The 23,678-nt window shown below is 33.3% G+C and overlaps 1 protein-coding gene across 2 annotated transcripts in view; it reads left to right on the forward strand.

Moving 5' to 3' along the window:
- Nucleotides 1-23,678, forward strand: part of LOC141450312 (very long chain fatty acid elongase AAEL008004-like) — a 66,450-nt gene that overhangs the window by 32,511 nt on the left and 10,261 nt on the right. For both annotated transcript variants that reach the window (XM_074120618.1, XM_074120619.1), the window contains exons 2-3: nucleotides 5,945-6,142; nucleotides 9,693-9,883. In XM_074120618.1, coding sequence (XP_073976719.1) covers nucleotides 6,091-6,142; nucleotides 9,693-9,883 — 243 coding nt within the window. In that variant the 5' untranslated portion in view covers nucleotides 5,945-6,090. The remainder of the gene's footprint in view (nucleotides 1-5,944; nucleotides 6,143-9,692; nucleotides 9,884-23,678) is intronic.

Below are 23,678 nucleotides of genomic sequence, written 5' to 3' on the forward strand. Positions count from 1 at the left end.
CTTGTAGCTTCACAGAACTCTTTGTCAAGCAACAAACCCACTACCATGCAAGCCATTTGGATCCATTTAGGTGTTGGATAGTTTACAGCTTCTTCTGATTAATGAATTGGCGATCTTGACGAATATTGGGAGCCGTAATCAAGTTTGTTTTACTCTCTGTATTTCTTCCTAAACATTCATATATGTGGGCAATGATCAGATCGCCTGGAGAGGTCTTTATGGGATCTGAACCCTATTTGTGGCATTGCAAAAGCTTACAAGATCAGTTAACAAAGAATGGATGCACAGGAAGTCGCATGAATGACTTCACTATATAGGATGTTCCTGCAAGTGTAGGGGTGCCACAATAGAAACTTTTGTGGTCAGCTTTCTGGCTAACCTCAATGGAATCTAATCTAATCCAATCAAGTATTTTATTAATGTTTTAAATAAAATTGTGCTGTATTTAAGTTTTTATTTCTGTACAATTCCAATTACAACTACGAATGAAATGTCTAAAACAATGAAAGAAAATCCTGAACCTATAATATATTTAAAGCTCTATAAAGGATTCAAAGCTGTAAAACACTTTAAACTATGAAACAGGATCATTTTGATGAAGGTAATAAGAAACATTTAGATATGTTATTGTTATCAACACGATAAGATTGACACTAATGGAACTTCTTGCTTGCAAGAGAAAGAACAGTTAGGTTCATCATACCACATGGTCTAATGTAAGAATGGAATCTAGTATTTAAAACCAAACTATTATCAGTCAATAATATCTACTCTAGTCAGTTAAACTAAAGAGATCTCAGAGGAATTCAAGAAAGTAGTGGAAGGTTGCGAATTTGGCGTAATGAAGACAGTTGTTAAAGAGAACTGTTATTTTTGTGTTATCTTTCTGTTGGAAAATAAAGAATTAATAATTTTTTGGTTTTGTTTGTAATTAATTTTTCAGTATTAAAACTTAATAGTGTAAGAAGTAATTATAATGTATTTTAAATTATTTTTCATTAGAAAAATATAAATTATTAGATCTTATAATTCGCTTCTATTAATTCATAAAAACGGTCGGTACATAGTAACTAATCGCAGCTGACTGGATTAAGTTTAATCGTACCGAACTGTAGCTGAAATTCCTTGCGGTCGGCAGGTTATAGTGGCCAGGAGAAAGTTACTACACTTTGAATATTTAATCACTTTCACTTGACGCCACATATTTACTACATTTCTTCACAAATTGATCTGATCAAATCTTAGCTTTAAATTTAAGATGTTCAGCTTTTCTTTATAATCAACCCAACAATTAAACATTACTTTCCCACTTAGATCATAAGAGGAAATTAATGTGATTATATTCAGTGCTTGTATTAAATTTTCGTAGTCGCCTGAGTCGAAAAAGAAGTTTCCTGCGTCTTTGTGGTCGAAAACGATAACTCACCGGAAGCTTGTCTTTTGGATTCTATATTACTCCGAATTTACTGAAAGCCACCGTAATTCTGAAAGAAACGGTCATTCAGTTTTCCTAGGTTCCCTCAAAGTTGGTTTAATGTAACTTTTTCAATAAGTGATCGACCAGTGTAAGTTTGAACTGTTTTGGGTAAACTGGTCAAAAACTTGAAAAAATAAATTCATTAATGTCTCTCATCTTTTTCAGCAGATTTTCTGCCAAATTCAGAATGTCGATCTTACTTCTTCTTTTAGTCGGGAATATTTTCGATTATTAGTTTCCATTATTATTATTGTTATTAGATTAGAGATCTTTTGCGTGCGAGAATGAGGTTTTCACACAATGGTGTTCGTCAAGAGTGTGTGTACTCTCCGCAACTTAAAAATGAAAACTCAGATTTGATTGTTCCCTTGCATCTTTGAGGACACGATAAATATGTGACAGTCGATCAACTTCCGTCAGTAGTACCACCACTGAATTTAGTTTTTTGGAGATTTCCTCGAAAACGGTTCCTTGGATTTCCTTTAAACTTGACAATTTTTCTTGGGCACATTTCCAAGAGAAAAGTTGAATCATAACACTTCTGGGCGTAGGAGGTGACTTCTCTCTAACCACAATTCAGTCTAATGTTTGGACTCTTCATCTTTTAAAGTTTGTAAGAATTGGTGTAACCAAAATTTCAAGTTAGAAGAAATTCGGCCAGAGATAAGGTTTGTTCCCATGCACACACCGTAATCATCGGGACGTAGGGTTTCTTACTAACTGCAAAGCATCCTTCTCCTTTGACTAATATAAATTCCTTTATAGTATTTCTTTAGGCATCTAGTATATGGCATTCTTGAAATGTTGCGCAACTAGTCTAATCTACGCGTTTGTATATTGCAGCCATTGTAGAGTGCGTAAAGTTCATTAATCGTTCTTGATCTTCAAATATTGTAGATGTGATCAGAAACCGGATCATATGTATATTAAGTTTACGTTGGAGAGCTTTGTGTTTTTTTATAACAATTATAGAATTTATGTTTCAACGGCATTCACAAGGACAGGTCTGACACGATACAATTCATTTTCAGTCACTCTCGAAAACTTCCTAGTTTTCAAATTGTGCAGGTTGCCTACCATAACCTTTGATTCTGATTCTATTTTTCTACCATTTCACAGTTCAGGACTAAGAAATGTTCTAAAGTCACTGCTCGTTACTGTACTTTGTTTATGTACATATATTTCGCTTTAATATTATTTATTTTGAGTCCTACTTTTTTTGCCCACAGCGTTCAGCTTATTAAACATCCTGGACATTCCTTGCAACCAGAGATATGTCATCTGCAGATGCACAAATTTGACTACTGGAGTTAATGTATTTTTCCGTTTGACTCATTCGATAAATAGAACAATCCTAACACATTTCAAGTATTTGTATAATTTTTGGTTCCTGGTGTTAGGAAAGTCTATTCGTTCCTTACATTAACTCAATGGTGTTCCTGTATAACCATAAGCAGTAGGCAAGTGGCTTCTCACCTTGCATACTATCTGTTGCTACACTAATTGCACTTATTGTAGCGATTTCCAAATTAAGCGAATACAGTAATTGCCTGCAATTTTTTTCTCAATTAAAAATGGTGTCGAAATTAAAGCATTTTTTTTCTTTTTTCACTAATGAAAAATTCAGCTTAATTAAAGTTATTAAAGAGAGCGAGAAACACCTATTGTCAATAAGTTTCTCACAATGCAATTAGAGCTTTAATTAAAGGAATCAAAAGAATTAGTTTAGAGGTTACGTCGTAATTGCATTGGTTTACAACTATAGCCAATTATATTTCATTATTAAACACAAATTTGTTGTTTTAAAGTTTAATCACTTTTGGTAAATAAATTCAATTCAATGCACAACCCCTTTGACATCTATCTTTGGATTCGTTTCAATCCATTGAATATTTCTCATTCCATATTGTTGTCCGCACGATAACCGCATGCGGTGCGGGTACAGTTTGGCAGCAGAATAATGTGGCGCTAAGTAAGACAAGCCGTCATTACCACGAACTCACTTAGGACACGAGAATTTCTTCCCAAAGTTGTTTCTTCTCTATTAGGGAATCGTATTCCCCCTGCAATTAGCTATGATATAGCGTTTGAGAAGATAGATCAGTGTCATTCCTAGCGTTCATAGAACGATCTTCTCCAGGTTTATGGATTTTACTGGAAAATGTTTTCCTTAAAAGTGATTCATCTAACTTGCAATGAGTGTGTTAGGTTTAGGCTAAGTCGTTCCAGTTCTATTTCCAGAATATTAAAACAAAAACACTGAAAAATTCGTTTAATAAGTGGCAGTTTGGGGAATTGTAGTGTGACCGTTTGACTTTTAGGTGGCATCTTCTACCGGTGTCTAAAACTAATTCAATTTTCCCCACTTTTGAGTCATGATTACCCCCATTGTGTGATTGTAATAATAGCCACATGTGCTCAAACATCTTTTTTTATAAAAACACTCTATTTAGAGATTCCAAAAAATATATAGCCGGTGATATCGTCCAATAGAAATTCTGCCTAAATGAACAAACATTTTATAAAAATGTGTAAAAGAAAGTAAACAAAAAAGTCCTGCTTTGAAATTATTAAAAATCATGAGATGCTTTGTCTGAATATTTGAAGAACTCCTTTATCTTGCATTCGGAGTGTTTGCACAGTCATTCATTTCAGCCATTAATACCAGTACCAAGAAAAAAAAGCTCTTAATTTCTTAATATTTATTTAGTTGTTTTTAAAATGCATAAGACAGGGCTCTGTTGGTTATGAAACACGTCTTAGTATCTTGGATATTAAGTCAAATTGAAGCCAGATTTGCATTTTCATTAACACATTCTTCGTAAATTAATTTTTATGATGATTTGATCTATAGTTTGTAAATGTTTATGAAGGGCAAATATTCTATTAAGATTTCTTTTTGTACCAAGACAAGAATAATGCTTATTACTTTCATTTTTTTATTTAAGCAAACAAAAATATTTTTTTTTTGTTTTTGCCATGTCCTTTGTTGTTCATTTGGTTTTTAACTTCCCACCTTGAATGTTTTAAGAGTTGACCGTGAAAAGACAGATTTTAAAGTATCTTTACTGATTTATTAGATTACATTTTTAACTTTCTCTGTACTGCTTTGAAAGTAATGTTGCAATTCTTGATTTGTGATTGGGTGTGAAACATCTATGGCAGTGATTCCCGAACTTTTAGTGCACGATTCTTTTTTTTTTTTTAAAGAATAATTTGATGCGACCTCTCAAGTTAATTCTAAATCTAAATTACACACCTTTTTTTTAGTGATTTAAATGTAGACATATAATAATCTGAAGGTATAAAGACGGCTTCAAAATTAAGGCACTCGATTTCCGAGGACATTGAGATCGTGAGGACGGCCTCCTGATAGGTTTCTCTCGTTTCAGACTAAAATTCAGAGAAATTCTGAGAGAATAGAAAGTCTAAATTGAGGATTCGAATTAAGTACCTTCTGCTTACAAGTCTTCAACGGTTCTATTCTGCAAATCCCTTTAATAGCCCAACCTTGTCTTACATTAAGGGAGATATCGCTTAATTAGGTGGTATGAGAGTTTCCACAGTGATAATCGCCGGCAATTGTTGACGTTATTCCAAGAAACATTACATTAAATCCAAAATTTCCCAGAATACTTGAACCGGTTGTTATGTCGCATGCTGTTAATTCAGCATTCTAATCAGAGGGAAAAACCCGGCCTTGTTTGTTAATATCCGAAGAGAACCATTAGGGCTTTGAACTTGTTTTTATGATTCCAGTGTTTATAGTTGCGTAGTGCCTAAAATCGGTCCGGATATTAAGCCTACATCCGCATTCCTTCTTTATCGTTTCATTCAGTTGCTGATTTAAGAGTTTCAAAGATTCGAAATCATGATAGAGTTAGCGCGGCTATCGATGGAATTTTATTTTATCTATGTGATGCACAATCGCAATAATTGTCAATATACCTGTCAAATAGTATTCCTTATACGAAATTTTAAAAAAGATGTTTTTCGGAACATCGTCATAAATAGCCCAGTTTTGGATAGTTTAATGGCAGCTGAAATTTTACCAATTTGTTGAAGGTTTATCAGAAATTTGCTCCTTAAATTTTATGAGTTTTTATTTTAAAAAGTAAAGAAATGGCCAACTAACTTTAGATGGCCCACATGAAGGACGTCTTTAAACTGTAATCGTGACGATTAACGATTAAAATTATATAGTGTGCACTGATCGAAACGGAAATAACACAAACAAAATAAATGAATTATCGAATTGGAAAAAGGAATATTTCGCGGCAGAGCTGAGAATGTGACACTTGTTCTCGGACAAGAATTGAGTATCGCTAGTATTAAGGAGCGAATTCTTCTCTCTTCCTGGTTATTGCAAATGTCAACGGCCGGCTTCTCAACAAACAAATGTTTGTATACTAGTGTTTTCCATTTAGGACTGTGGCGGACGATTAATGCTTATCTCCTTGTTAACAGGGGAGGAAGGCGTGGCAAGACGCGGTCGGCCACCAGCTGAGAGGTAATCTGAAAGGGAGCTAGCTGCCGACAAGGAGTACATGTTTGTATGCTGCATGTTAGGCCAGCGCCTTCATTAAAGTGCATCACCATCAGCATCGGTAACCATGACAACAAGACTAGCACTTTGGTACCACGATCTCATGGATAACAGAAGCGGTACGTATTCCAGTATTTTCTTAATTTTTAAGAAACTCAAATTTAAAAAACCAAACTTTAATGCACAATTTTTTTGTGAGTACGAATTTAATTTTTTCGCCATTTTAATGAGAATGTTATCAGCAGTTTGTTTAACATCTTGTCCTAAGTAGCAGTGTGTTTCAAAAAATGTTGAACGCCGGGCGGAAAATCGAAGTTCATTTAAAAACAAAAAGTTTCGTCCGTATTAGAGCAAAATCGATTGATTAATATTTAAGAGGTCGCTACCATTAATCAAAAGATTTTTGTTTTGCTTTTTTTTTTTAAAAAAAATCTTAATTAAATGTTTTGTATCTTTTAAAATTATTAGCAAAACATGTAATTGTACAAAATTTATTTAAATATAATTCGCTATAAAGACAATGCAGTTAGAATCATTTTAATGGCCATTTTTTATGTGTTTCGTACAGCATTTAACAAACACATAATTTTGGTTACTGAAACTTCTAAATTAGGGAATATTTTGCCTTATTGTTATAATTTGAAATTGATTGATTGATAGTTAAATCGATTTTGCTCTACTACGGACGAAACTTTTTGTTTTTAAATAAACTTTGATTTTCCGCCCGGCGCTCTTTAAAACACTTTTTGAAACACACTACTAAGCAGGTTTCCATAAAAAGAAGTGTACTTGAAAACAGTTTTCTAGAACATAGTACTTTTGCGCGGGGCTGTCAGGTATCTGCTTGGCAGCATTCGATGTAATTATCAGGGAGGGAGTGGTAAATTCTCCGGCTTCTTCGCTGCTCTATTCAAGTAGCCCCCACTTTTAGTTCAATTCCCTTTCTTCCTACGATTTTCTTACGAATAGATTCATTTCCCAAAAGGCGAATCGGGAAGTTTTTGCAAAGAAGTCCCGCCACGGCATCCAATCTGTACGCGCTTGTTATCATCTCTTCAATTAACTTAAACATTTTTAAGCTACAAATTTCTTTAGATTTGGGAATAGATATCATACTGTTGAATACGCCCGGATAATCCAGCAACACCGTACCACATATCTACGAGTATATCCCCCACTGTTTTTCGGAAGTAATGGCCTGATGTGGGAAGTATATTGCCCTGATGAAAGATGAATATTTCCTTTTGCTATCCAGGCCGCTTCTTACGATTTTTTCATCCAGTTAGACCCCAAAACTAGGTTAGCATTTCCATTATTGCCTTGCTCTTGGCAAAGTAATCAGTAACATTCCTTTTACATCCCGGAAAACATTCCTTATGACCTTCCAATAGATAAAATTGCTCTTTATTGTGCTGTGTCAACGGCAGTTTTCCATTGCTTAGTTTTTCGAAGTTGGTGCATAAAAGTGGGCTCACATCTTAATTCACAGTCACAAATCGGCGCTGAAAAACAGTTGATTTTTTTATTTTAAAGGAAACTCGTGTTCCAATTAGATTTACCTCAGTATTTAACAAACAGCAGCACCTTGTGGAAAAAAACTTTCCCATATGTAATTATTGATGTCTATCGCGCCTCATTCTTTCTTCTAATAATCTATAATACCAGCTATTTCATGTACATTTACTTATTAAAAACGTATTATGCAGCTTCTTGGTTTCCATTAATGGTTGCAGTTTTGAAACTGATCTTTTAATGGATCATCATTTAAAGGTCACGTTTACATTACGTCACCCATTTCTTTGAAATCAAGGGATGGATTTTTTCATAAAGCCTCACCAATTTGGCTACATTTATATTTGATTCTTTATGATGGCTTTATATTCCAGTTGATCCATTTAATCAAAATACATACAAGTGTGCTTTTAAAATGCCGTACAAGGAAAAATATTAAACAGATAAGTTGACAATTGACGTTCGTTAATGGATGTACGATATGTTAACCAAAACAAAAAATACAATGTAAAGAATGTCAAAAATATAAAACAAAGTGGTTTAGTGCCGAAAGAGACTGGTAAGCAAGTGAAGTTCTATGCGGTATCCTTTACTCCTTTACCTGTTCCTTTAAATTATTTTCCAAATTTAAGCTTTATTTTTCAGGCCCTAAATTCTTTTTAGAATTTTTCTGTCGAAAAATTTTAATGCATTTATGTTGCGGCCTATTCAAAGACTACCATTCTGTATCATATATTATATCTCGCCTGATAACTTGTCTTGCACAATTAGATTTTCATTTACTTCTGAACTTTTAGGATTAAGGAGCATTATATTGACTTATTTTGCTTATCGTCGGTCAAAATACTTTTATTTATTCAGAGGTTTTTTTAAATTCGTAATTTAGTTCCGTCTCAGGTTTGGAACCAATCCACCTTCACAAAGCAGCCACTAGAACACACTGGTTGTGAACTTCTTTTTATTTTTCATTCAAAGAATACAAAAAACAAAGAGAGCGGCCAAGTTATATTTTGCTTCGTCTATTTTAAACGTTTCTCTAATGGGAATGTGAATATAAAACTTATAAGATTTTTATCAATCACTTCCGTCTCTAATCCTCATGTCCTCCTCCGAAGAAAACAAATTTAAAATTTAACGAAATGTGGCACTAGACCTTGGGAATTGTAAATAAATTTAGACAAAAATAAATTAACTTAACATCTCAAGAAATTAAAGTTTTTCTTTTTGTTCTTGAGAGTTCCAGAAAGAGAAATTGGGTGTTCCACTGAAAATTTGCTTTCAGAGATTTAGGACTAAAAAAAACGTCAACATATGTTTTTCTTGGGAATTTTAGAACCTAGAAAAATAGTATTATTAATTACGAATCAATGTTGGTGCACACATTTAGAGCCTTAAATATTCTGCTTTGCGCATCACATACATAATTCATTTAATTGCTTTAGTCTTTACAACTCTTTTAGAATAAAAGTAGGTTAGATTAATTAAACTACGAAAAATTCAAAATTGTTTAGCGCTAAGTTTAAAAAAAAAATAAATTAAGATTTTGTAATTTCTTGAAGGACGGACAGTTATCTTGTTTTAAGTAAGTCACAGGCGCGCTAGCAGCCGGAAGTACAGTAGGTTTTTATCTCTTCCTGACTAGCCAATGATTATAATAATTATTATTTAACTATACTTGAAAATATATACTTATATTCATTATGTTAAAAGTTAAAAAACATTCTGGGTGTCTTTAAGAATATTGGCGAGGGTTATTTTGGTTCAAAGTAAATGAGATAAATAAAACTAACACACTAAGTTTAGATTCTCCTTTTCATTTCTTCTTACCGCAATTTACATAATTAATTTTTATGGAAATGAAGCATTTTCTCAAAACTAGAATTTGACTTGAGTATTACATAGGGACATTGTCGTGAAATGGTACTATTGAAGAATGCGTCCTAAAATACTTCAGCTCCTCCTAAACCCCGACCGAAATCAGTATTCTCTGAAAATAAGTATGTAACACAGGCAAAAGGATACTTTTCCAAAGTAAGTCAATATGCCAATAATAAAACCTGAACTGTAGAAAAACTGGCCTTTTTCTGCGAATGTTAACCAAAATGAAACTTGCTTCAGCAACAGCTTGTACTAAGCGACATATTTTCTGAATTCCAGATCCACGAGTAAATGATTGGGCCATGATGGCATCCCCTTGGCCTACACTGGCATGCTGCTTAGGATACGCCTACTTCTCCATAGTCCTCGGCCCAGCGCTGATGGCCAACCGAAAGCCGTTCAAGCTGCGCAATATCCTTATTGTTTATAATTTTATACAGACCTTATTCTCAACCTGGATATTCTATGAGGTTAGTACTAATTATTTTTTTTGTAATATTAGTGTACAGGAGAAATTAGGTATAATCAGGCTGCTTATTAAGACAAAACGACATCATTATCCGTTATCTACAGCAAGTTCTCTCTTCTCAGACTCGGTTGTCAGCAGCTAGTATACACTTCTTCAGTCTGCATCCTTCAGTTCCTTTAGCTCCAAAAAACCCTAGGATTATGTACAGAGAGAATAAAATCAAAATATATACATCAGACGTGTACGCGTAGTCAAAAAAACTTCAGTTAAATCAGCACTGAGATATTCTAAACTAAATAAATAAGCAATCAATCAAAACTCAGTCAAACAAGGTAGCGGCGATAGTCATTTGATTTAAAGCACAACAGTGTATAATCTCCGTGTAAATTTTGCTGCATCACGTAATAGCCAACGATGAGGTCAGACAAATAGAGAAAAACGACTTTTCAAGACAAACCTGAGATTACTAATTAAAAAGAAGAAGTGGTCTAAACCACACAGATTTTTAGTAAATAATTACTACAATAAATATTTTGCTGCTGTCAATTTGTGGTTGAATGATGAGATTCCTATCTCCTTAAGTGTTCGATCTTATATTCGTTTCTTTCACATTATGCATTATAGTAATTATAAAAGAACCTGCATATATTGCGTGTTCTATTTAATCATAGACTTTGTCCGTTTATAGCCTTTGTTAGTTTAATTTCCACTTGTTACTTCAGAGAATCAAATATAGCGACAGTGTCATTGATTTTTCGGGATAATTGGATATTTCCGGTGAATTCATGTTTTTGCTTGCTTTCCGCCCTTCCTAAAACTTCCCTAAAGTCAAATTTTGAGAAGAATACCCTGGTCATCACCGTGGAAGTATTTGCTACAGGGAATAACTACCTCAACCACCAGGAGAGCGCGATAATAATTTGGTTGCAGTGGAATACAACCTGGAAATAATTTATATATTTATTCATTTGTTTTAATTTATTTGCCATTTACAATCTACAGAAAATATAATCAGAAAGAGTCTGATCTAAGTGGCCCTGTATATGAAAACAAAACAAAAACAACGACAAATTCTCTTTTTTTAGTTATCTGACAACACACACACAGATCATAGTAAAAAACACCTATTTTATCTCAAAATTATATATCTGGAGTAAAACTCAAAATCGTAAATAACTGGGCACGATCAAGACATTGAGAAAGATCAGAACAAAGCAATAATATTTTTAGAGACCAATAAATTCCTACCACATTTTGATACTAAGTGATTTACATTATTAATGAATGACTTTAAGACCTAGACGCCAAATATATGAATCTAAATTAACAGTATTGAAAATGAAGTCTAAAGTTGAATATTTGCATTAAAAAAAAAAAAAATGAACGTCCGGTTTTTATAATAGATGCATTAATTTGCATTATTGAAAACTGCAAAATATCTATTGGAATTGCAAGCAATGAGCTCGTAAGATTTAAATCGTATAAAATATTGCATAAACATTGTAAACACGTGCAAGGATGAAAATAGTTCGGAACTCCCGAAGAACGCAATGTACTTTTCTAGTATCACCTTATTGCTTTTTTTTTTTTTTTAGATTCAGTGGTATTTACTACTTTTTTTAAAAATCCAATTTAACTTATTGTGAGCTTTAGTTCCGCTAGAAATTCGCGTTTTGTGAGGGTGCTTAACCAACGAATAGAAAGCGGGGACATTCAGTGTGTTTCTTGAGCTTCCGATGCTTATCACTGTCTTCTCTTATTCCTCTTTAACGCTTTTTAAAAAAATTTGTGGCAGTTTTTTCTGCAGTACTGTTTTGGTCGTTTCAAGTCTTTGATTTTGGTGAACCCAGTCTTAGATAGTATTGATTTTTTGTTTAATTTAATTTTTATTTTATGTTTAAATAGTTTTATATAATTGCTGAACTTAATCATAATGATATTGATCCAATGTATAACATGGATTGGATTCCTAACAATAATTTTTGATACAACCCTATAATTATGCACTCAAGTGTTAAACCTAATAGATCACAAAAATTCTTTAAGTTCACTGTTTAGTATGCTGGACTGGATTAAGCTGACTGGGGCTTTTATATTCTTGTAGTATAACAATTGTGCGTGGGCTGATACATTAAACTGGACATCTAGAACCATGATAGAGTTGTCTCAACCTTTGTAGTTGGAACTCATTGTATCTACGCCAAATGGTGAATCTTTTTAGATCTTGCTACTTTAATTGAAAGTAGCTTTAGTTGAAATATATATATTTCTGTTCTTTCCTTGTAGTGCACCATGTGAATATGGATGAAAAAATTGTAAAAAAATAAATTGAAAAAAATAATTGTCCAAGGTGATTCAGATATAATTAATTACCCAAGGTTCATTATATGTTCTTGATTCATAATTTTCTATTAAGAACAATGCTAAAAAATAAAGCAGGGACCTTACCTTCTGCTCTGATTAACACAAAGTGTGGTTAGAAGAGAGAAAATTTAATATAATTCGTATTCGCTTGTATTATGGGGTATTTCTTATAGAAGCAGACCTTCAAATCCATTATTTTATTTGCAGGTAATGCAACTGATATCACAAAGTCTCTAATTGATCAGTCTTACTATAAATAAAATCCACGAATAAAGAGAATTAGCTGATTATAATTATAATTAATTGCAATTGCAATTAGAATTAGTTGAGAATGAGCAGTGTGTGAGTGAAGCAGAATGTACTCCTGGCCTATCGTCCATTTGCGGCATTGCTGTTACTCTCATAACAGCTACCGGGAGACCTCGTTTTAAATACCCGGAACACGTTTACGTTGTTGCTTCGGTAATTATAATAGGTTTTATTGTAGACAATTGTTTTTTAACCACTGTGAAAGAAAATTATGTAATTATTGATTGCATAATAAGCAAAAATAATTATTTATTTATTGTGTAATCAGATTGAGTTTAATAAGTTATGAAAATATTAAAAGAATATCTCAAAATGTAAGTAAATTAAAAATAAAAATCCTGGCAATAGTTGCGAAGTTCTGAGGACCGATAGCTTCACTCCTTTGTATGTTCACTGAGACCTGGGTATTTGGTTCCTATCACTGGACAGTTCTGTATACAATATAAATATGACTAATTCATTATTTTGTTTAAACAATTATTCATGATAGTAATTTATAATTATTAGAATTGAAAATCTAATCACAAAGCTGCCGAAAATAGCTAAAAGAAGCTAGTAAATGGTTAAAATCTAAACATGTTGATTAACTTTAGCAAAGGGTAATGTAAGCAGTGAAGCTAATAAAGAAAAGTCCAGCCAGAAGAAACGCAGGTAAATGAAGGCAGGTTCCATTGTTATTTACTGTAAGGTGTGCATTTTCTACTATGTAACTACAATTGAGCTTGACTTAATAAAAAAAAGTTATGTTTCTTACGATTAAATATTTCTCAATTAAAATACGCAGTTTTATGAAACTTGGTTATGACCGTGCGGTGAATGTTCAACTGTTTGAGGTATTTTGTAGACAGAGTAGTTTCTCTCCATACGTCAAGCACGATCTATACAAGCATAGATGTTTGTAATTTTGGTACAATTTGTCAAGTTCCCTAATTTAATGATTTTTCTTCAAGCGAACTTCATTCACACCTATATGGAAGTAATTTTAGTTATGGTAATCGAAAAACTTAAGTTTTTCCAACCAATCGGTTTTGTAATATGAATTTTGGATAGATTTTCCTTGGTTTTGCACTGTGTGGATGTTTATAAACAGTGAATGAGTCTAGATTGTTCTCTGCTAAGAACACTTTATTAATGGATTCGCCAGTATTGTGTTTTAAGGAACACACTCTTGTATTTAAATGTTGTAACAAAGTACTAGAAGTATTCAATGTGTTATTCACTTAGGTTATGTCCAATTGTGCCTCAGGGCATTCGTCTTAAATTAATAATAATGTGTCAGAAAATGAAATTTGGGAACAACTAGTAATTTCCATTGCCTTTTTTATTTATTTATTTATTTTTGTGCTGAGTTCAAAGTTGAGCGGTATATCTGTAATAATAACTAATGTACTGTCAATTTTTCCAAACAATGCTTTTCATTTAATGAAATTCTCGTTAGATCCTATGTTAGATTTTAATGCCAATTTTTTCCTTTGTATTTACTATTAAGTCCATTGTTTAAATGCCCGTTCAGGAAGGGCTAGTATTGCCAGAATAATCTAGCTTTGCTGTAAAAGTTAAGCACCAATCTTTCTTGTAAAAACTTGTCCTTTATACTTTTATCAATAATAATTTCGTGCTTTAAAACAAAATGCGTGTTTTGTTTCCATGTTCCATACTTTAGGACAACAGATATGTATTATAAATACTGTTCTATTCTACTAAGTGAGATCATTTTGCGTTGAACTAATTTAGTAGCGGTAATTATCTGTATTTATTGACTGAGCAATACTACCTAATAGTTCTTCTCGCAGTAACTTCTTAAATTTCAGAACGCCTACAAGTTCTTTGACTTGAAATTTTATATTCTACATGGTTTCAATTTTACTTTCACACGTTGAGATTTAACTGTATATCGGATGGTTTGATTCATTGCATTAGTTAATGACGCAGTTCTCGTCAAAGTTGAATGCAACCGCGTTAAAAGTTAATTATAACAGTAATTATTGAAAATTGACTGTAATTAAAATTATTTGTATAAATAAATATAAATGTCATTGCGTATTATTTGCTATATTCGGCGACCTTCTGCTTATATTTTTATAAAAGCCTAAACTTATATAAATGTGTAATTAATTTATAACAATGGATTCGCGCAAGTCCATTACTAACAGCTCATCTCTGATTTTATGGCGAATAATGGGGCCGGTCAAATGTTCCTAGGCAGACCTGTTGGCAGCCAGCAGTTTTAAATTTAGAACTTTTCCAAAACTGTGTGATTTGGAAATTAATCTCAAATATGATTTATTATTACTATTATTTAAAAGAAAAAAAGATGAAGAAAAAACTTATTTTACGATGGACTAGTCTAAATACCTTTGACTTTCCCAGTAATTCTTAAATAAACCTAGAGAATAATTATTAACAGTGGAACTTTGGGGAGTCTTGAGGCCTAGAATCGATCAAGTTGGTCTTACCTACTCTTCTCCGAGCCTCAACTAACCAACTCTCCGAGACACTCTCACAGGCGGACTAATCCAGTGAAGAAACTGCTGAGCAATGTTCGGAGACTAGCCTGTTTGGGTCATGGCCACTATACCCTAGCGTTCGGGAAGAGATGCTTCTTGTTAGAGTTCTAGTCACTGAAAGCAGCCTGTCGAGTGTAGACCAATGCACATACATTCAATGTAAGAATTTTTCGGAAAATTGGGTAGCGAATGGAATTAACATCAATTAATAAGCTTTGAATATAATTGCAAATTATGGCCTTCCTCCAATGTGGAGGTGTATTCTAAGAGCAAGAGTAGCTGTGATTTGAAGAATCACTGGGAACTACGGTTACCATTTTCATAAGGTGTTGGCCGGTTCATGCATCAACATTTCTTTTGGTAGAGGTTCATTGCCTTAGGCAGTTCTAAGGTTATCTGATGGAATCATAACGGTACTGAGACAGACATAATGTCTTACTGCAATAATTGCACATATCAACAAATACGGTTGATTTAGGAAATCTTTGTGAACAGTGGGTATACCCAGTAAGCTGCCATTAAGAGTCGATAAATTTCAGAAGGTGCTGGCTAATGTTTGGGGATAAAGAAGTTATTGCATTCTTACAATGCTGGCGTTGACCATATCTTCTTTTCAGGCAAAATTTCAGTGATCTTGAGGTGGTCAAATCGCTTTTACATTGACAGTATTGAAGTCTACTGTGAAATCCACATGGGTTTCATCTTGCAAAAATAATTTCGAGAAGAAAATGTAGAAGGAGTAGTAACACACTGGATGTTCAATTTTTAAAATTGTAGTTAGTGACTTGTATACCTTTGGCTTACAAGAAGTGGCAAAACCCAAGGGTTTCACTTTATTGGAAAGCAGACCAGTTAGGATAGCCGATTGCCCAATATGTTACCAGTAACACGTTACGCCATAAGTGTAAGCACTGGGTAGTCTGTAGTTGTCCAGATAATTGTTATGTATGGGAGAATTAGGCCATACGTTTCCGGTAGAGTGGCCCTACTAAACGCTTTGTCTTCACTTCTTTCTGACACATCGCTGAATATGTTCCACATTTCTTTTGGAATGCAAAGGTATAATTTGGCCGTCCAGAATTCACCGCCTTTTGCAGGGTCGCTTCACAGATTTACCTAGTTATGCATATTAGCGGATTAGCTGTACACGACAAATCGCGTGTCAGCGAACTAAAAATTAAAAAAAAAAGAAAGACTCGTGACATATTAACCTAGTTTTCGTTGTTGACTTTATTCCATTTGTTGACCTGTGGATCTTGGAATTGTTGGAATTTATTAATATTTATTTAGATATAAATATTTTTGTGAAAAAAGTCTGGTGTGAACAGCCGCTCGCCTTTCTTCATTGAAAGTGTTTAGTCATTATTAACATAGTTGATTAGGAAATTAGCTAATTAAGTTTAATTGGATGAATGTTCCAAACCTTTTAAAAAAACATGCACGCATAAAATCAACAGTTGAATTTCTTAACTTTGCAGAATCACCATGCTGTGAATGTGAGTAACAATATTATTTCTGATATCCTAATGAGGTTGAGTATATCCACAGGTACAGCAGACAAAACAACTCATTGATGTACTTTTCCACGGGTTATTTGAAAAACAAAAAACAAAATTATTAGCGCTAGAGGTTACAGTATTAATTTTGTCCAGTAAATGTGCTTTATCTGTTGATTACTGTCATTTATTGTTAATAAATGTTAAATACATCAGTTGAATTTTGAAAGTTGAATTAGAAAATGTTCAGCTATATTAGTAATCAAATTTATTTAATTCTATGCCACTATAATTCCTCTTAGAAGTGCAACTCTTTCATGAAGAAGAATTGGAGCAAGGCGTTGCTTTACAGTTAATAATGCTGTTATGAACATTCTCATTTCCTTAATTCGTAGATTGATAGTTCAGAATTGAATTAATGGGAAGCAACACACCCACAGTTGAAGAAAGAGTCTGGAGAGTGTGCTTCAGTTTCTTTTAATACCTAACCTTATTCAGTCTGCCGTTCAACCGCAATTTATTCAGTTTTAAAAAAATAATTATTTAAATAATATATTGTAACAATTATTAGTGATTCTGATGACGATTCTGTTTTGAATGAAACCATTAGATAGGCAATGAAAGTCATAGAAATGCTAGTATAATTAAGATAATATTGTACATTGACAAACAAAGAATAACTTACATACATTAGGTGAAATTGAAAAAAAATAAAATAAAATTGAACAGTTCAAATTTGAGGAAGAAATGCATTCTTCATTAAAAAAAAGTTAGCTTATAATTTCTATTGTATCTATAACTTCTTAAGTATTGCTCAGAGTATGAGCATGATTTTATAGTAGGGAACATAAGTCCAACAAGTTGCTGACCTCGCTTTTGTGCAATGTGTGCCTTCACCCCCAGATCATATGTTAAACAAGAAATTTTCAATAAACGTCGTTTTTTTATAGCATTTTGGTTCGCCTTAACTTAACTATTTTGCAGGAAGCCTGAAAATTCGGGTTCCAAATTACTCCCTTAATATCAAAATGTTCAGCAGCGGAGGGGACTGGTATGAACATGAATTCTTATTACGTTCTGTTAGTGTTAATATTCATTATATGACATAAACTAGGTCCTGACGGCGATAGCCTTCTCAGACGGCCGAAGTTCAGTATATTATCGTAAGTCTGCACTCTCTAATATTGGACAGTAAGCTGTAGAAGCTCCTAAGAAGGCACCACCGTTTTGCAAGTCCATCGCGCTGGACACTTCTCTTTCTAATCGCAGTAATGCAAATGACAAATTTTCTCTTCACCGTGCTCACTTATATGACAATTTTTTTACTTGTCACGAAATTTGGATTAATTTCGAAATACTAACTGTCAGATTTAGACAGATACTTAATTTTAAGAAAGTAGTAATTCCAAAGATTGTTATTACCGTTCCTGCCAACGGTTACTACCCCTGAAGAATGGGACGCTGACGGCGGATCTGTAAGGGTTCGCCAGATAATGAACCGGAAACTGAAATCCCCGTATATTTTCCACGTTTACGTTTCGTTTTAATTGTAGTAAAACTACAACACTTGCATAAAGAGAAAGATGTGCAATGTCTCACATCAGATTTGTTTCTTAATGGTTCAGTAATCGATACAATAACAACAGCCAGGGAAGGGATTAGCCATGAGGTTAGCATACTGGACTCCCACGCGGAGGTCCCGGGTTCGAATCCAGCAGCTGACCCTTAGATTTTCTCTTCCTAGGAGCTTCTTACAGCTCACTGTCCGGTGATGGACGGTGTTGTCTGTAACGAGAGGAGGCCGGCAGTGCACTGAAAAAAGCTCCGGGCGCCAATAACCGGTGATGTTGACGCGCCTTAAATCATTAAAAAAAAAAAAATAAAATAACAACAGCCAACTTACACTCGTTAAAAGAAACTCGAGTTGATTATTTCGGGGTGTTTACAACGCTTGGTAATAACGCGCAACTACTGTGGGTTTACAATGATTAATTTGAAAACAACAGGATATGTAAATTTTAATTTTTACTATCGTTTCAAAATTAATGAATTCGTCAAGTAAGAAGAAACAACAAACAATTAATGTTCATAAAAATGTTTTAATAATTCAATGTTAAATAAGGAAAGTACAAACTGATTGCCGACAACCCTGGCAATAATTTTTCTATTTATCCGTATTTATGATTTAGATTTTGTGTCGCTTGGGTAATCTTTTGGAAAATTCCGTGTGGTTCCATAATAAATTCTGACCTTCCGTAATCTCGACTTCCGTTGCTAAAGGGAACAGAGAATAAATTGGATGGAATAAAAAGCAATCCCGGAAACAAATTAATTAAAGTGCTTAAAATTAATCTTATATTTTTAATACATCCTGCAAAGCCGTGCCAATTTATGTGCATAGGTTTAAAAAGTGGTAGAACCATGTCTATTACTCTTGGATAGCGATGTAAGCTGGTTTTATTGCTTGAACAGAAACAATTTCTTACTCTGATTAGTTATTTACAGTGTGATCTTCTTCCTACTAACGGCTCAAACGTTTTCTCAAATTCTACTCTACTCTGGTACTCTGGAGTAGAATTTTCTCAAAATTGGCCAAACGTTTACTAGCTATTGTAAATAAGTCTTTCCCGCCGGGATAAAACACGTCCTGTAGTCAACCTAAAAAAATACTCGAAGGATCTGATATCACTAAAGTTGTTTTACAACCTGAAGATTAAAAACCAGCTCCACCAGACTAATATTTTAGTTTAGGTTCGAGGATAGTTCTTTACGGGAGGACTTCACCGAGCCCGAAGCTTGAAGTAGCCAGAGTAGGGCAGATTTTTTTACTTCAAACCTAAAGAATCCAGCTCACAGAAATGTGGCTTAGAACATCAATCAAAATTGACAAGTTCGCTTGGTTTTCATTTGGTGGTATGCTGTGTTCGTTGCTACAGTTCAACAAAAATATTCCAACTGTTGCTGTAGTTCGTGGCGTATCGCTTCTTCTTCAGCATAAAAACTGATAGCTCCTGAGCGCCGTCTCATTGACATCCAGCTCACCCTTTGCACCAGTTCGCGATGTAAGTTCTCCAGTCTTAAGAAAGGAATTACTTCCCACATTAAGTGCCACAAAACTGTTTACTATAAAAATAAATAACTGTACTTAAAGATTCTTAGCTTGGGCATACCAAGCAGCCACAACTAGGAAAAACGATCTTTCTTTTTTTTGAAGATGAAGATTCGTTTCTCACAAACATTATTATAAAATTATAAGTTAACAATGATTAACTGGAAAACAATAGAAACTAAAAAACTCTTTTGTAAAATTATTTTTTCACAAAAAAATAGTTCTAATGCTATATTTCCTTCATAATTTTGATTATGTAAAAAGAAAATAATTTGCACTTATCTAAGAAATTTTCTATTTATTTACAAACTATTTTAATATCAAAAATTTGACAGATTGCCGAAAAACCTGGTTAAAGCACTTTTTCATTCCCTATCTTGTTTTTATTTAGGTTGTAGATTTCGTGTTACTTGTTTAATATACGCTCAGTTCGAGACAGCTCTATAAATTGGTTGGCTGCATTATTATTTTTACAAAGGTCCAGAAGGTTCTTCTTGAAGTGTTCTGCCAATTAAGCTGCCTCAAAAAGAATCTGATGTTAACTAGAGCTGGAATTATTTCAATTAAATTGTGCATCTGATAGGAAATAATAGCAGCTAAACTTTGTACAGTTCAAAACATGCACCAAATTTAAGCCTCTATATCGTGCCTCACATTCGTCTGATCGTTATGAATTTTTAATGCTTATAGACAATCTATAATTGCGTTTAGGATCATTTTCTATAATTTATTAGTTTAGGAGATAATTGCATCTAAAGTTTTCAAAGCTTAAAACATGCCTTAAATCCTAAACCTATTGGATGTGCTGCTATCTAGTTGAATTATATAAGAACACAGTATTGACTCACTAGTCAGATTTCATTACAACACAAATTCATATAAAAAAGAAATCTTTAAAGCAATTGAACCAATTCAAGGAGACCTCTTTACCATCACCAAACTGAAAGACAAGATAACCAAATTAGTAACAAAATATTTTTTGAAGAAATCCCATTAATAAAACTACGAAAGAAGGATTAAATAAGAGGTTAATTTAAGAAATAATTATATTAATTAGAACTTAGTCTAGCAAAGTCTTTAATGACCTTTTATCTTGTTTAGCTGATTCATTCAAGTTAAAGTGGTGTGACACTTTAAAGGAATGGACTATGGCTGAACTTATCTGACCTCAAGAATTCAATTTTTCAAAATAAAAGTTTGAATTAAAGAAATGATTTCATGTTTACGAAGTGTGTAAAGAAAATCGCTGGATCCATTTTCTAGAATTTTTGTCTCACACTAGGCACCTCAAATTAGAAAAATTTGCCCTCTTACTAGAATTTTAAAAACAAAATTGTTATTCTGTAATATTATCTGCTTATGTGAAAATAAATGCAGATTTTATTTATTTATTTATTATTATTATTATTATTTTGGATTTCATCTCAATCTACAATTTAGAAAAAAATTGAAGGTCAACAATTTACTTTAAATCTCTGGAGGTCAAGCCGAGAGATTTTTATTCCTTTCCAAATGTATTTATATTTCCTGGATATTAAATTAAATAGCACTGGAATATTCCAAAAACGCCTTAAATAGTTTGCTATTGACCTTTGCTTATTCTAACCAGGTGTGGGAATGACGTGATTAGTGGTCAGTTCGGCATGATTGTTGTGACGGCGAGAGAAAGCCGCGCGACTAAGAGTGCAGAAAGAAGTCCCTCCTGGTGAAAGCTCTTACCTAATATTATCTAACTCCACGCCACTCCGCTGTTCATTCCTACTTTATTTACATTTATCCTTTCTTACTTTAATGAGAAGAACAAATGTGGTTAATGTGAAGTTTTTCTAAACTATTTCTATTGAATATGTGACATAAATTTGTCCCCAATAAATAGGTATAAAACAAGAAACCGAAAAACATTATATTTGGATTTACACCTATCTTATGCTGAAATTATTTCGAGTGTAATTGAAGAAATTTTCCTTGCTATCAACGGTGTGCCTTTTTTATAACTTTTGTGGAAGTTTTGTCCTCTGGCTTGAGAATACTCTTTTAGCTTTCAGAGCATGCAGCTGGATTCGAACCCAAGATATCCGTATGCCCTACTTCCTAAAATCTTAATCATAATTCTTATTAATGGAGCCCTGCACTAACCAGGCTTGCCGGCTACCAAACAGTAACAGTTACTCTCTTTACAGACGACACTATCACCAGATAGTGAGCTATTAGAGGATCCTGGGAAGAGACATTATAAGTGCGGGCACCTGGATTTGAACTCGTGACATCCACAAGGGAGACACTTAGTTAATTTCTTCCTTCTTGAAAACGGGATACTAACAGGGTCACCAAAAACCCTGAAGCTTTGTTTTTCGTATGACAATCGAAAACCTGAAAATTTGACGTTCTGAACAGATTATTTTTTCAGCGGAAAAGATACTAAGGAATCCATTTGAAAATGGAATGTGTTAAGCCTAGAATAGAATTCAATAGTAAAAAGAAGTTAAGATTGACGGAAAGAATGCCACTCTCACTATTTGTGCAAAAGTTGTTTCTTAATTGCGTCACTTCCTGTTCAGTCATTCCGTCACATTGTCTTCCATCCATCTTTCCTAATACCTCTGTTTGCAACTAAACACAAATTTTAATTTCTTTTCTAATAATAATCGTAATAATAATTGCTATTATTACTGGAATGAGACGTTCAGACGCTCACTGGTACTGCTGCTGTTAAAACTTGCGGGCCCCGTACATTTCTAAATAGCATATGTACTTAAGAAAAGAAAGGAAGAAACTGTCACTTTGTCCAGGGACCGAATAGTGGGAGAGTGACCGGAAGGAAGGGAGAGAGTGGAAAGGATGTGAGAATAGGTTTCGAAAAGCCTAAAATCTTGTAAGCTCGTTGAATACTTCGGGCCCCTAACTTATCTCAAAATTTGCAACAGGCTGTACCCAATTTTCTTCTCGAAAACTATTTATTCACCTAAATGTCTTTATTTCTTTGTTTGAATACAATAAATAAAAGTAAATATAATATGTAAAAGCAAGAGGCGAGTAAGTCGCCAGAAAAATGGGAGGACACCAATTTCAATTTCAAATTGGTTCTTTTTATAATTTCGGTATATTTGAATAAATTAAAGATTTAGTTAAACCTAAAATATAATATATCTGAAGAATAATGACTTTTGTTTGCTGAAAAAATTTTCACTTTATAAAGAACATAGGTAACCATGAATCTTGACTAAAGAGCTTGTGAAATAGTGAATTATGAATAGTGAACGTAATGATTTCTTATGCTTTACATTACTCAGCTATTGTATTTTGCAGCTTTGGAATCAACTACGAGTATGTTCCATTACAATACAAAAAGTTTGATTGTTACTTTTATTTGAAACATATTTAGTTAATTCACAAAGTTTGTATTTAGTAGAGTTTTGAAAAAAAAAAAAAAAAAAAAAAACAGAAATAAAAATTAGATATTATTTATTAAGTTTTGTTCACAACTTTTGTAATAATATATTAATTTAATATAGTTTCAAGTATTGGTAATTTATTAAAATATACCGAAATTATAGAGAGAACCAATTTGGAATTGGTGACCTCCCACTTTTCTGGCGACTTACTCGCCCCTTGCTTTTAAATGAATGCACATCAACTGGTTGCATCAAAATCTTTAATCTTTACGAATAGTGCAGCTCGAATAAGTTCCTAAGAAACGGTGCTAGCACGTTGCAACAACTTTGTATTTTCTTCAACATAGAAGTCTTTCTAATGAATTTGGCAATAAAACATTGAATTCGATTTCCTTAATTTACCCATAACAATAATTTTACAAAAATATTTCAATAAAAATTGTGGTGAGAAGTAGCTACCATTTTTTCTATTCCAATATTTTCATGACTTTAGAGATGTCACGAAGAGGGTAACTGGTCTAGTTTTTTTGTTAGGTTTATATTCTAGGATGCCTAAACTAGGAAGCCTCCTGATCAGTCGTGGAACATCCCGTTATAGTACTGGGCGATCAGTGACTGA

The sequence above is a fragment of the Rhodnius prolixus genome, unplaced genomic scaffold, assembly GCF_049639745.1.
Source record: "Rhodnius prolixus isolate KJV_2025 unplaced genomic scaffold, Rpr scaffold_2, whole genome shotgun sequence".
In the NCBI taxonomy this organism is placed as follows: domain Eukaryota; kingdom Metazoa; phylum Arthropoda; class Insecta; order Hemiptera; family Reduviidae; genus Rhodnius; species Rhodnius prolixus.